Raw genomic sequence first — 15,394 nt, 5'->3', positions numbered from 1 at the left:
CAGTGGTGAGTCTGAACTGGTATAATGCATACTTTCTTCTGGCCTCCTCGGCTTGTAAGTTACACTAAGTTTGACTCAGACCCCATTTACCAATATGTAACTTACACCACCATCTACCCCCTTTTCATACCTAACCTCTGAATTTGGTCCAGTGTATTTATAGTGTCATTTAGGTATGTGCGATTTTGTTCTGCTTGTATGAAACTAGGTTATGCTGTGATTTATCTGTTGTGCCTGGTACATATATGTGTTTCTATGGGTTTTATCATTCATTCTTCCCATAAGTTTGCAGTATTTAAGCCACTTAATGGTGGCTTTATGATGAAAAACCCTTGTTCTGAGGAATCCACATCCCTTTCTGCAGTGCGGAAGTCATGCAGATTCATGCTTAGAATATACACATTTTGAAGTTCTAAAAGATCCAGAGCTCCAGCCCAGAACAGACCTCTCTTAATTGTATTTTATGTAGTTATCTTTATTATGTTTTCAGAGATAAGTATATGCAAATCTGACAATAGGATTTTGCCCTTAATATCTAACGATAGGCTATTACAGCACATCATGAGTGCTGATCATGCTAACCAGTATAACATGTCACTTATATTGCAAATCCTTCCTCTCCTTTCAGCATAAACTGTAGATTTTTTAGGTGCTTTCTAGCACCTTAACAATAGCGACAAGAACATAGCAAAATTATTGTTAGTAAAAAAGTAATTAGATGACATGTTAGTTATTTGAATAACAAAGGAAGTAATAACAATAAGCCATTACATTTCATAAAATGCCACTCATGTCTGAATACTTGGTCTCCTGGAGGTATTGCTGAATCTGTGAACATCTGTCAGTCACTGTACATTCAGTGGAGAGAATTTAGCTATGCCCACCAAAGAGGTATGTATTCTTTCCAGCTCTAAATGGTAAGAGCCTATGATCAAATTAGGTTAACTAAGTAAAAGACAATTAAGATCTAAACTCACCCTAAATATCTATTATTTTTGGCTTGAAACCCAAGTAATATATAATCCCACAGAAACTGCAGATTCACTTGTCAGAAACAAATATTTACAGGTGTGTAAGGAATGGAGCTTTATAGGTGTTTCATGCCTGTACTCAGACCTGTTTGGTAACTGGAACAAGAAACCACGTTGAAACTTTTGTATTTAGTTATGTCTTTAATAGGTATTCAAAGGCATTCCATTATAATTGACTTAGACATAAAAATATTGGGTCATTTTTAAGCACAACTCTGTATTTAAATAAAACAGGGAGTTATGCTTAGACATTGATGGGCAGATATGGCCCATTGTTTCGTACAGCGATTGCTACTGAATTTCTCATATTTACCTAAAATAAATTGATTCGGTTACCTCATTGGATACGATATTTCCTTGTAGTTCCCAATTCATATTACAGGAAATAACCTCAGTGCTTGTAATATGCAAGCAGTATTCAATTGCAAGTATTTATTTAAGGCAATTTGCAAGTGTTTTTACAGCTGCTGGTGGTGTTATATTGTGATAGGGTGCATAAAACCCATTCTGTCAGAGCTGCTAAGAATTAAGGGATAGAGTAGCTATCTCCCCACCTGTCGCTAATTGGCTGACCAGCACCACTGTTGACAAGTGACTGCAACCCAGCCAGAAGGGGTTGGTTGCTAAAGAGGCTGAGGATTACCTTGTCTCAGCAGCTTAGGGGTGGGAAGCAACAGAGGGTCTTGTGGCACCTTTAAGATTAACAGAAGTATTAGGAGCATAAGCTTTCGTGGGTAAGAACCTCACTTCTTCAGATGCAAGTAATAGAAATTTCCAGGGATGGGAAGTTACTCAAGGAGTAAGACCACAAATTCCTAGAGGACTGGAGTGAGCCTGTCTGTGGGGGTGGATCCTGCCTGCTGAAGTACGTATACCTTCTCTGGCAATCATCAGCTAGAGGAAGCCTGGACTCTCTAGTCTTCTGCTATCAGGCCCAGGAGGCAGATGATCTAGAGACTTCAGTGGGAGCTGAAATGAAGGGCTAGGAGAGCAAGGTCTTAAAGGTCAAGTGTGCATCTGATGAGCCTGAGGACAGGCAAGAAGGACTGAGTCCCTTCACATGTACACCTTAATAATAGCATTTGTTTCCAGTAGTACCTAGAGTATGTTAGGTGATATATAAACACTAAACCAGGCATGGTCCCTGCCTAAAAGATCTTATAGTTTAGGATATAGGCCCCAGTCCTTTGAAGACTTGTGCATATGGTTAATTTTACATATTATGAAATCTTGGCAGTGCATAAAGCTGAGTAAATACATAAATCTGCAAAGTACAAGATCAGGGTATTCTATGATGAGATCTATTAACTACAGAGGAATCTATACATTTTGTTAATTATGAACTGCTATGACTCTGTGCATGTTGCTTCTTGTATGTATTTTAAGCAACTCAAGACTGGCATATAAAAGCTTAGTAATAAGCAACCACGATAGTAGGTTAGAGGAGTCTTGTTACACAGACTCAGAACTAATCAGAGGGTGTACAGATGAAAGACAGAACAAGCTGCTTTTGATACAGCAAAGATGTCCAAGCAGGTTTCTTCTCAATTAAACATTAGGAAGAATAAGTCTATATGGTAATACACATTGTAATATAGTTCTTCACTTGGATGCAATTGTCAAGGTATTTTTTATAAGCATTTGTTCAGGGCCAGTTTCAAATGTTATCTGACTAATATTTAATAAAAAAGAAAATAACGAGGCCACTTGTATTTTTAACAGTAAAGAAACCTGAGCTCAAGGCCTTAAATTTAACCATGTCCTTGCTCAAAAATAATGGCAGAATCATAACTTTGCCACAAGCTCTAAAAAAGGAGCAGTGCTTTATTGCACAATCCCTGGAGCAGTCCTAGAAGAGTAACGATTAGAGCTGGTCAGAAAATGGAATTTCCATTCAATGGGAAATATAGATATTTAGACACTTATTTTCATTCTGAATTGGAACAAAAAGTCATGTAACATTTGTAAAGATTCCTTGGGCTGAGTCTGATGCAGTGTTAGTGGGTACTGAGAACTGTGTTCAGCCCAGCCCATGTTGTGGTAGGTGGTAGTGGCCTATGGGTCAGCTGTAAAGCAGGGACAGAGTGTGGTATCTTTTTTTTGCATCCTAGTGAGAAAGCAGAGTTCTCCAGAACTAATAGACTAGTATTAGGGTACTTTAAAAAAGCCAGACCATTAGAGCTAGTGGAAAACTGTTCTGTCACCAAGTTTTCAGTCAAAAAATGCAGTTTAATTGAAATGTTTTGTAGGATTGTGTCAATTTCAGTGACTTTTTTTAAGGAATCGTTTGAAATGACGAAATCAAAATGGAGTATTTCAGTTTGATTTTCTTGTTCTGTTTAGACTTGTATATTATAAACGGTTGATTTTATTATTCTACATTTATATAGTAGGTTTTATATTTTTCTATTGTATCATAATGTTTCAACAGTATTGAGATGGAGCAATTCAATAAAGTCACTTCACGGTTTCCAAATAACATTTTTTCTGAATTTCTGTTCCACAAAATATTTCAAAATTTTGAGTTTTGATAACATATTGGTACATGTGCTGTGCTAAACCCCCTTTACAGATGATTGCTTTGAGATATCTTCTGTCATGGTGAAGAACCTGTGTTTTATATATCTTCCTACTGTATTTTCCACTCCATGCATCTGATGAAGTGGGTTTTAGCCCACGAAAGCTTATGCCCAGATAAATTTGTTAGTCTCTAAGGTGCCACAATTACTCCTCATTGTTTTTGCTGTTAGAGACTAACACGGCTACTACTCTGAAACCTGTAACCTGTGTTTTGTAACTTTATATGTGGAGCATTTTCAAACAGCTAATTCCCCTGTTTCGAAGACAGTATTTTCAGGCAGCCTCCACTCAGGCACCTTTAAGACATAGGTGTTGCCCCAACATCATCCCATAGCAACAAGTATTTCCTACAAGCTTAAAACAATTATCTATAAAACGTGTTTAGTAAACCTCTGCTTGACCTCATGCCTTCCTACTTAGTGCGTAGCACTACTGAAATAAATGGATCTACTCCCAAAACATGCTGCTACTCAATGTGAGTAAAGATCTAGAAATCAAACCATTAACTACTAATATTGGATATTAAAAATCATATTTGCCCTCAAACATGATGGTTTTGGGAATATATAAGGTGTCTGGTTTAAGGAAAGTGCAGCGGGATTGATTACAGCAGCAGTTAAATTAATATGGGGATATAGCTTTTCTCAACCTTTTCCATATCATGACCCCATATTACAACAACAAAAAGTTTCAGTTCTCACATGTGGACATAAAAAAAGAGAAGGTGGTTGCGGCCCTTCTGATCCTGTTGCGCTGGGATCCCACAAGTTGAGAATTCTTGGTGTTGTAATGGATAAGGAGTCTTTTCACTGATTCCATTCTAGTCCCTGGTTGCAGGAAACTTATGAATGTTGGGTATTAGATATGTAATATGGTTCTGGATCTTGCAAACAGTTAATATGTGGATAGCTGCAGAATTGAGGCCATAGAGACTTGCACTTTGGCAACTTTGGAGGAGGACATGTGTGTGTATACAAGGAGATCCTGCCATTCTCTTTGCTCTAATGTTAAACTTAGAGAAGCTTTATTAGAGACACTATGCTTGCTTCTTTAATAAAATGGAGTATAAACTAGATGCTATTCACATTGAACTGAAACTAGAGTTTAGGCACAGGAAAAAGTGACAGATCCACCAGAAAAGCTCAGAGAAGAAAAGACAACAAAGAAAATTACTACTGTCCAGGCTCAAACTGAAACATTAATTAGAGACAATAGACAATTTAGAAAAAAGGTGCAGAAGTTGGAGAATGCACATACATATTGTTATTTAAGGTTAGTAAATTTCCCAAGAGCTTTAGAAAGTGTGTCTATTATTAGAAAAGCTCTTGGATTTTTAAATAATTGAAGGAATAATTGAACCTGGGAAGATGGCTTTCCATCTGTTGGGAAGGGGTTTTATTATGTCTGTTAAGAGATCTATTTCAGTTCTCCAGACACATGCAGTCATAGGGAAGTGGTGGAGCAGCAAGATCTCTACTTAATTACTCAAACCTCCTCCTATTTGGCATCTTGAGTTCTCACATTGCACCCACAGGTTTCTCTGCCATTAAAGTCATGGTCCTCAACCCTCTATCTCAGATATTTATATAGCCCATTCTGAGTGACTCAGAGTCTTTTTGCTGTATTGATTATCAGAACAACCCTGTCAGGTAGGGAAGTGCTATTATCCCCATTTTACAGAGAGGGACCTGATTCACAGAGAGGCCAAGTGTCTTGTCCAAGGTCACACAGGGAGTCTGTTGGAGACTAGGGAATTGAACCTGGGTCTTCTGAGTCCCAGACCATTGCCCTAATCACTAAACCACCCCATCACTTCAGCCCACTCTCCCACCCGCCGTGCTTGGGGCCCTCTGTTGCCTTCCAATATCCTCCCTTGTCATTCAGGCTTATCCTTTCCAGTGCCCCACACAGCTCTGCCCCTGCATCTCACCTGTACTTGCTGCTCCCCGGGTACTCTATGCTATGCAAATTCAGCTCACCTTGCTGCTCCCTATGTCTCTTCTTCCTAGAGATGCTTTATGCCCTCTTTTCATGCCATCCTCTATCCAGTAATAGCCTCCCTGACGCTGCACGCTGAGGAGACTGAGGCTGCATGGCACACAGCGTCCGGAGGATGCTGTCATGGATTCTTGTCCGCCCAACCCCTCACTCTTTATTGTCATTGATTGCATTGTGTCTAATTTAGATAAATTTCCTCAGAGCAGGGACCTATCCATTTTGTCTACTGTTGTCTATACACATCATCATTTATACCATACTCAGAGGTGTACTAGGCACCTACAGTTTGAAGATGTATCTACTACAGAATACATTCTCAAAACAAAAGGGGTTAAGATGTAGGGGAGACCTGTCTCATAACATCTGAATTTCTGACTCTTTAGAATTGACATTGCAGTTTGCTGCATGGCTAAATAATGTGCTTCTTTATATGGATAGCATTTTTTTCTGGATGTTTCCAAGGTGACAGCAGCTCATGTGGAGATTTCTACCTTTTAGGCAGGAAGATTTGGCACTAATGAAGGAGTCTGGATCCTTGCATTGTGGTGGGTGTCAGCTTAGATAGAACAGCATCCCAGACCACACATGTTCTGTAATATGGATCAACTTTGGAAATTTCTTAAAGCTAGACAGTGGCACAATGTAAAGACTCATCACTATTATCAGAAAATGTATCTCAAATGAGGGAGAAACGGGATGATTCTAGAAAGAAAGGCAGAGAATTTATAAACAGTCAGATAAGTACTAGTAGGATCATAGCTCAGGTAAAGTATTAATGCTTCTGATTGCATGAAGTAAAAAACATCTGTGGACGGAACTATATATAAAGTTAGAGAAATGTTCAGTAGATTATGCCTGCCTCAACCCCACTTACGTATTGTCACTTATAAAACAGTATTGCATGGTTTAGGCATTAAGGTCCCAATCCACATAGATACTTAGGTGCCTAAATTGTGTGTTTAGGCATCTAAGTCCTAGTTTTGGGCTCTGCTGTGATCCACAAAGCTCCCACCAAACACTGTAGGCACCTAAACTCACTCAGTGCAGGGCCGGCTCCAGGCACCAGTGTAACAAGCAGGTGCTTGGGGCGGCCAAGGGAGAGGGGAGGCACCTGTGGCAATTCGGGGGCAGCAGGTCCCTCACTCCCTCTAGGAGCGAAGGACCTGCCGCTGAACTGCTGCCGCCGATCATGCTTTTTTTTTTTTTTTTTTTTGCTTGGGGCGGCAGAAATGCTGGAGCCGGCCCTGACTCGGTGCCTACATTTTCAGGATAAAAGTTCCCTCGGTGCCTAAGTTTCTGCCTCTGAGCATGCACATTGCTGCCTCCCTTGAGGGTCCAGATGCCTATCTCATGCATAAGCCCCTGAAGGTATGTCTACGCAGCAGGGAAAAATCCGCTGCTGGCTTGTGCCAGACAATTCTGACTTGCAGGGCTTCAGCTGTGGGGCTGCTTCATTGCTGTGTGGATTTCAGGGCTCAGGCTGAAGTCCAGGCTCTGGACCCTCCCACTCCGCAGAATCCTAGAGTCCTGGCTCTAGCACAGAAGTTTACATAGCAGTGAAACAGCCCCACAGCTGAAGCCCTGCGAGCCCAAGTTGGGGTGGCATGAGCCAGCTGCAGGCTTTTCTTTGCTGTGTACGTACCCTGAGTGATTCTTAAACCGAGGGAAGATAGGTGTTCAGCTACCTAAGTCATGTTTGGGGCCCAATCCAGTAGGCATGCTCAGAGGCCACCTACCAGATTCGGTCCCATTCAAAATCTGTCTGGACGAGAAGATGTTGGTGACTTAATAACTTTTATCCTAGTGGTTTGGAGAACTCAGCTTGGATGTGGGATACCTCTGTTCAAATTCCCCTTCTCTGCCAGAGGATTTGAACAAGGGTCTTCCACATGTCTCAGGACCATGCCCTAAACATTGAAAGATAGAATATTCTGATGTGGGGCTCCCTCAGTCTCTTCTGTTGAAGCTGTTCCATTGTGGATAAATAGTGAGAGAGTGGTGGGAGTGTGGGGATGGACCCACGATCTCCCACCTCTCAGGTAGGTGCACTAACCACTGGACTTCATCATTATTCCCATTCTGTCTCTGGACCAGTGACTGTTCCACAGTGGATAAAAACTTTTATATAGTGATTGTTTTCCCATCAAAGAAGGAGGGGATTCTACCGCCATAAGTGATGGGTCCTTCTGACAGGGTGGACTAGGTGCAGAGGCTCCTTGCTGGAGGCCTCAGGGTCCTGCCACACCCTGTCCTAGAGAAGGTCAGAAGAGAAGTCCCCCAAGCAGCCTAGAGTGGCTAAAGGGGAAGCAGCCAATCAGAGGGGCTGCAGGAGCAGCCAGTCAGGGGCAAGGAGGGCCATATAAAAAGGAGCAGCAAAGCAGAGGCTGAGGCCTTGTCTACACTACAGGGAAAATTCTATCTAAGCTACACAATTTGAGTTATGTGAATAGCGTAATTCAAATCAATGTAGCTAGATCTATTTACTGTGGGATCCACGCTACGTGATGTCGACAGGAGATGCTCTCCCATCGACTCCCCCCTACTCTTCTCTATCCGGTAGAATACAGGAGTCGATGGGAGAGCAATCTGCGGTCAATTTAGCGCGTCGTCACTAGTTGATCGCCGATGCATCGATCGCCACTCGTGGATCCCCTAGTAAGTGTAGACAAGCCCAGAGTCAGGCAGTTGCTGCCTTTAGCTAGAAGAGAAAGGACTGGGTTCCTGACTGGCTGAAAAAACAGCAGGACCATGGACAGCTCAGTGCAGGCAGGGACTGAGGAAGCTAAGAAGGAGCTCCTGGCTGGTTGCTGGGACTGAGCAAGCCCAAGGAAGGCTGCAGGAAGACAGTGTCTCCAGGGAGGAAGCCCTGGGAGTACGGCCCATACCAGGGCCCGGACAAAGTAAAGACTGTATAGCTCAGAAGGGGTTTTTGTTCTACCTACAGACTGTGGGTCTGACTTGACTGGAGGGCTCAGTCACTAAAGATCTGCTGAAGAAACCATTGACCGGGGGGTGGGGGTGGGCAATTGCGAGAGGCAGTTGCAATCCCGTTACCACAAAGTGAGGAACTGCAGGCACACGCACTCGACCAGGGGGATGCTCACGAGAGGTGGGTGCTGACTCCATTACAGTCCTCCAAGTTTCTCTGGAGGTGGTGCTATTTGTGCAGAGATCATCCCTGGGTTTCCACACTGGCTCCTGAGCTCCCTGCTCCCTTCTATTTCCCTGGTAGCACAGTCCCTTTGGAATCCCAAAGGTGAGGGGGATAGAGGATAACCACAGCATGGAGGGGCTCTGCAGGAAAGCTAAGATAGCTCCAGTTGTATTGACATTTAGGCAATTCCCCCTGGAATTGGGGGAATAGTAATGGGGCAGTACCCCCCCCCTTCCTCCTTGACAGCCTTGCCCAATGCACTGTTCAGTCCCCAGTGAAAAGTTTTTAATTAATTTAGACTGGAGAAAAGTGCAGGATTCGAAGCCCTAAAGACTGAAGTCTGCTATCCACACAACAGGTTCAGCATGGGCAGTGGCAGTACTAGCTTCCCACATGTTGCCACCTGCTAGTGTGCCCCCCTCCCCATAATCATTCACTCCTTGGCAGTGGCCTCTTTGCTGAGGCTGCTAGAAAGGGGGCATACAGTGGGGTTCAACACATGGGTCACAAAACAGCCTTTCGTTGATAATGACTTCACCAGCCTGCGTTCAGTTCCAGCTGGTGACCTAGAAGTGAGTGATTCGGTACCCTATTGCCACTCTTCTGGGACAGACAGTTACTTTCTGCATTCTTCTTCCTAGAAGTCATCCTCATCACTAGTTTCTTTTGTTACTGCAGGCCATAAGGACATAGAGAATTACTCCACGGCAGGAAAATGTCACTCAACCTCACAAGCCAGTCTCCTATATATTGAACTTTCTCTTGCTATTTCCTGCATGACCATGAGTTTGGTCCTCGGAACTAGTTTGGAGCTTAAATACAGAGGTCTCTTTTCAAAGATAACTACAGTGTTTAAGGGTGAAGTTTGTTTGATCCTTTACAAAATGAAATTGTGTTGTATTCTTCAGGGAAACAAGCCCAATGTATAATGTCAGTGGGAAAAGATATCTTTATTATTAATTATTTTATTACTGTAACTTCTAAGAACCCCAGTCAAGGATCAGGACCCCATTGTGTTAAGGCACTGTACAGACAAACAACAAAGATGACAGACCCTGCCCAAGAGCTTATAGTCTAGGTGTCAGACAGGATGCCGCAGGTGGACAAATGGTGGGAGAGGGAGATAAAATAAACAGGGTTTGACAATGAAAGTTTTAGTGTCCCACTTGCCTAACCAAGCCAGGCAGACATGGTGATTTATAGGCCTCACAGCAGAGGTGGGTTTTAAGGAGGATAACATGACAACTACAATTGTGTCAAGGAGTTTTCCCAGGCCATGAGAACGGTATGGGAGAAGTGGACAGGCAGGAAATCAAGGCTGACCGAATGAAGGCAGGGGCCAACAGTTCAGCAACTTAGAGCTGATAGATACCTTTATATTTAATCCTTGATTATTTTGGTATAAGCTTTATAGCTCCATCATGCAGAATAAACCAAAATGAGTTCATTAGGTGAGGAATCATTCAATATCCTGACCACTTGTTTTCAAAGAGAAAAAACCTCTATTGTTCAGGCTCTTGCCACATTGCTTATTTCTTAAGATTTCTCACCCATCTTCCGGGTGGAGGAACCATCCATAGTAGCTGAAGTACTGGTAGATAGAATACAGAATTATTGTTGATGGGACCTGACTACAGAATTAGGGATGAGCCCTGTGTAGCATCCATCCAAAATGATCTAAATATTCCTCTTGTGAGATTGTTATTGATATCTCCTCATATATAAAAATAGGAGTGTGTGTAATTTTATATATCTAGAGACATTTGGAGACTTGCCACAACAGAGTCTTTCACTAGCTGTTCATGTAGAGTCGTGGGAGAATGAAACTAATTATCTATGTGGTGCATTTTTGCCTCTAGAAATGTTATCAGACAATTAGACATGCCTGCCTGAGTGATGGCAGTAAAATCACCTGTCATTCTTTGAAAATGATCCATTAGGAGTATATGATAATACAGATGCAACTTAAAAAAATGTAAACAGCATGACCTCTTCTAGATATACTCTTGAAAATTTCAGATCATAGAGGTCTATGATGATTTTCTTATACAATTATTGGATGTATTTCTCCTATGTCATCTCCTTTATTTGAGCACAGACTCCACACTTTACAGTAGCAGTCACAAAGGCATGGATCATTATGGTCAGGAAAGGGCTGCAATTTACAGATGAAAAATCATGAACATTGCTGAAATATGGGTTTTCCCCATTCAGCTTTTGGTGAAAAATGGCTTCCAAGTTGTGAACTCTGTTCACCTGCTTCAGAGAAAGCAGACACTAAATAAACAAGATCATCCAGATGTTTCTTCAAAGAGTGTCCAGATGTAATACATCACTCTTACAAGGGCTGAGCTTCAACCAACAAGCTCACATCTATTCTGCAGTCTCAATCAGGCAGTAGAATAGTCACCTGATGGGATGGAAGTGTAGCTCTGGGTATGAGCAACATACTAGTAATATTTCAGACTAAATTCTTCTATCAATTCTCAAGTGGCTTTACATACACAGTAACAAGTAACCATGAAAGGGGAGCCCTATGAGACTCCAAACTGGAAGTCACAGTTTGGGTGGAGTATATCTTAATCTGATACAGTCTCTGAACCATCTGAATTCTGCATACAAGGTCAAATCCATGCAATGGATATTATCATAATAGTTGGTGCTTGCTGCCACAGAGTTTGAGAAGAGGTAGCAATTTAGTAGGGTGACAAAACTGCTTAAACATTAATTATTTTCTAGAGGATTAGATAAGAGAGATTTGGGGGCTTACTTTTATTTTATACTGTGGTTTTATGCTGATTTTATGTGTTTTAATCTTCTATCTTTTAAGTCATTTAATCTGTCATTAACAGTAAAGGGCCTAGGATATTGTGTTGGGTATTGTAGCAATAAAATGTATTATAAATAATTATTCTAGTTTCCATGCTTCCCCTACTTCTAATAGGCATTATTAATGCTGAGTGGGGAAAAATATACTCAAAAATCTCATCTGCCTAAGTAAGAATTTGTGTGGAACTGTGACTAAACAGCAGTCTGTATGAACTGGTATCTGCCCTTCTTCAAAATCATAGTTATACAAAGTGCAAGGCCCCATTAACTCAATTAAAACTACTCACATGAATAAAGTTTTGCACGCGCTTAGAGTTTTGCAGGAATGGGACTTAGATCAGGACTTTTCTTCTTCAAGGCATAGACGTACACTGGCTGCTAAATCAGCCTTGCAAAATTTGTCATGAGAATTTTTCATCCCAGGCACAAAATCTAATTGCCCTATCCTAATGATAAAAGCACTTACTCATAAAATATTTTACTTATGCAGGGTGATATTAGTAAGCTGCTTGCAAACACACAGGATACATTCTACAGTTTAAAGCCCTCATCCTGTACTCTGATCTCTGCCAGTGGACCATTACTCCCATCTAGATCCCAAATGCAATTAATGGGCTCTGAACATAAGCAAGGGTCCACTCCTAGAGATCAGTTTGTAGCATTAGAGCTTGGTTTAAAAGACCAGAACACTGAAATGATGTAGCCAAATACATCTGTGGTGCAACTCCATTGAAGCTATTGAGAGATCAGTGGTTTATGACAGGGATTAATCTGGCCCTTCCTGTTTTGGCTACAGAGTCATGAAGGTGCTTCAACAGTGGTGCATTTTGGAGGCAGGAGAAATGGGAAAAAGAAATAGCCAGAAGAATTAAGAGATACAAGTAAACAATTTCCTGTGTGTAAGTGCTGTACTTCCATTAGTGGCCCAACCACAGTCAACAAAGCTTATTTTAACTGGGTCGAGAGTGCCCAAAAGGGGTTAGCTGTTCTGAGTGTAATTGGTGCACAAAGAAACACAACTCTATTCTTTCAACAATGATTCCTTTAGAGGGCTCCTCTCTATTGTGTATTTTAAGGTTTTATACAGGAAATTTTCTATTAAAAGAACAGTTCATAACAGCATTTATCCTTTTAGAGAACATGATGCCAATAATCTTCTCACACATGTATGCATTTTTACTAGATAACTTATTTACCTTGGCTGTTCTTTGATATTGTAACAGGTGTGTTCTTAGGAGATATAATTGTAACTGTGTGCCTGTTTTACTAGTCAAATAAGTAGATGGTAACTGTCTAGCCTTGGAGAGAAGCAGAATCTAAGAGTTCTAAACGCAGGTAGGTAGGCAAGCATATATAAGACAAGGAAAAATATAGAAAAATGGAACGTCTGAAAGATGTAAATCTGTGTTTATTCCATACCCAGATGTATTAACTGATGCGAAATCTTACCCTGTAGATTACATTAAAGAATGTTTTGATTTCTCCCCCCATCATAAACAGCTTTCAAGATCTTTTTAAAAGCAGCCAAAGCAACACAGTTAAGCATTAGAGTGTAAATTTAGGTGTTTTCTTTCCCAGTATGCATTAGCTGCAGAGAATGACAATCCAAATGGAGGGAGGGAGGGAGGGGGGAATAGAAAGAAAATCGAAAGCTACGTTAGTCCTACATATGTCCTCCCTTGCTCATTTTAATATATAATACTTATCTATACACACACTTCAGACACATATGTGGGTGCATGGATGGATGGATAGATATTCTCCTCAATCCCTTCAGGGCTGTTGTTTTACTTCCCTCTCTTGCTTTCTATATAAAATATTAGTATTGAATGGCACAAGCAGGAATATAGAAAAACCTTCTCCCCAGTACATCCTTCGGTTTGGAAAAATATCGGAATAAAGTATCTGGATATTCTGTTCCTTCCTGCCTTCTAGTGCTTAACGATACATGTTCTTTAAAACGTTTCCTCCATAGTGTTTCTTCTCTTCTTCCGACAGCCAAACAGCCCAGCGGAGGAGAGGTGCGGCGGAGAAAACGTGGACTTTCATACCTGACATCCGAGTTTGCCCTGAGAAGAGAGCCAGTGAGGACCAAACTTCCCAACTGCATCTTGGACAATGTCCCCCCAGCATACTGCTCTACCGGGTCAACCCCCTTTAATAGCAAAGAGGGGCCCCCGAGAGTTTGCAGGAGCAGTTTGAACTGTGGCTTTCAGTGACCCTAGAGAGCTCTTGCCATCTGAGAACTCAGCCCTGGGGCAATCACGGTCCGGAGTCTTCTAGAGACGCTTCATGCCTATGGATGTAGTAACCCAACATGTTTCACCTCAGGGAGGCAGCCCCCTAGCCCTGCCAGAGATGAGGAAGAAGTTTGTGTAACGCTGGCTCTGCCTCCCATGCTCTTGCTAGTGCTTTCCGTGTGTGACTTGTTTAAAGCCCCTGCAACTGCAAAATCCCCTTGTTCCCGGCCGGGGCTTGATCCCCCTGCTCATTTCCCTCCTCCGATCTCCCCGCTGCAGAGGGCAGGCGCTTGCTGCTTTTGCCCCTGGAATTGTGCAGGGAGCGGTGCGGGGGAGGGAACGTGCTGCACATACACACACAAACTCCTGCAGTTTACCCACGCTTTTTCCAGCTAAAACGTGCATTCATCTCACTCCGAGCAGCCCCTGGACGGGTTGCTGCTCCAGGGACGTGTCCCCCTGTGTCCTGAGATTGGACTCGATCGTGGTGTTTAGTTTGGGTTTTTGCACAGGGGCACTTCTAGGATCTGATGAGCGTTTGTAGTTCGCTTCCTCCTGCGCGTGCTATGATCAAATCTGTAATTTCAGAGGTTATTTTCGGCAACCAGCTTTGCACAGTGGAAGATCTGCTGGGAAGAATCCTCTGAAAAGCAGCCGCGAGGGGGGATGGCACAGAGGGGCAGCTGTCAAGCTGGCATGCCACTTCTCCTGTCCTTGGTATGAGGCAGGGAACCGGGGGGGGGGGGGGGCAGACCAGGAGGGCTGACCCTGCTCCCCATCTCGCCCTGCCTGCATGTCTCTCGGGCGCGGTAGAGATTGTGGGGGCTGCTGCTGAGCAACAACACTGCTTCAAACTGAGCCTCAACTTAATACAGCAGGGATGGTAACACTACAGCAGCCGCCTCGGCGCTTCCAGGACAGCAGGAGAACCAGGGCTTTGCTTGCCACTGTCTAATGCCTGGGACTAAAATGGAATTTCTCACCTGGATTTTGCCGTCCTTGGTTCTGCTGTGCACCCAGCAGCACAGGTGTATCAGGTAAGGCCGTGGGTGTGTGTGTGTGTGGGGGTGCTCCAGGGTCTTTACTTATGTGTCATTATCCCCCTTTGCCAAGGACGCCCTGAGTTCCTGGGCTGCGGATCTCTGTCTGGCAGGGAAAGTGGGTCTCGATTGGAGAGTTTGTCACAAGGTGCCCTACTTTTATCACTATTCCACCCTCTGAGCAGCAGCGTCCCGGGTTAATCAAGTGGGAAGCCCGTTAACAGGATGTCTGGGGAAGGCTTATCTCTAGGGCACTTGGTCTAAATTGGAGGCAATCTCTAAAGTTAATGGCATTTCACAGGCCCGGGATAGTCCCGTCCCTGTTTCAAAAGCAGCAATCCTTGCAGTTTGGCCATAAAACTCGGCTAACTGGTGACTAAGAGCCTCCCCAGACGTAACAAAAAAACAGACTGCAGAGATGCATGTACTGTAGTTGTGCCCAAAGCTTTAGCTAAGGGGCTTTATCCCACGGCCTGGGGCTCCAGCCACCATGTGGACCTGGGAGAGCAGCAGAGGGCTGGG

General features: G+C 42.9%; 1 protein-coding gene across 2 annotated transcripts in view; it reads left to right on the top strand.

The window, feature by feature from the left end:
• Positions 1 to 15,394, top strand: part of GABRD (gamma-aminobutyric acid type A receptor subunit delta) — a 45,944-nt gene that overhangs the window by 4,992 nt on the left and 25,558 nt on the right. For both annotated transcript variants that reach the window (XM_005292949.5, XM_065575239.1), the window contains exon 2: positions 13,591 to 14,869. In XM_005292949.5, the coding sequence (XP_005293006.1) occupies positions 14,787 to 14,869 (83 nt within the window). In that variant the 5' untranslated portion in view covers positions 13,591 to 14,786. The remainder of the gene's footprint in view (positions 1 to 13,590; positions 14,870 to 15,394) is intronic.

Source organism: Chrysemys picta, chromosome 21 (genome assembly GCF_011386835.1).
Source record: "Chrysemys picta bellii isolate R12L10 chromosome 21, ASM1138683v2, whole genome shotgun sequence".
Taxonomy (NCBI): Eukaryota; Metazoa; Chordata; order Testudines; family Emydidae; genus Chrysemys; species Chrysemys picta.
The sequence above is the reverse complement of the archived record's forward strand: the minus strand, read 5'-3'. Positions and strand labels throughout refer to the sequence as shown.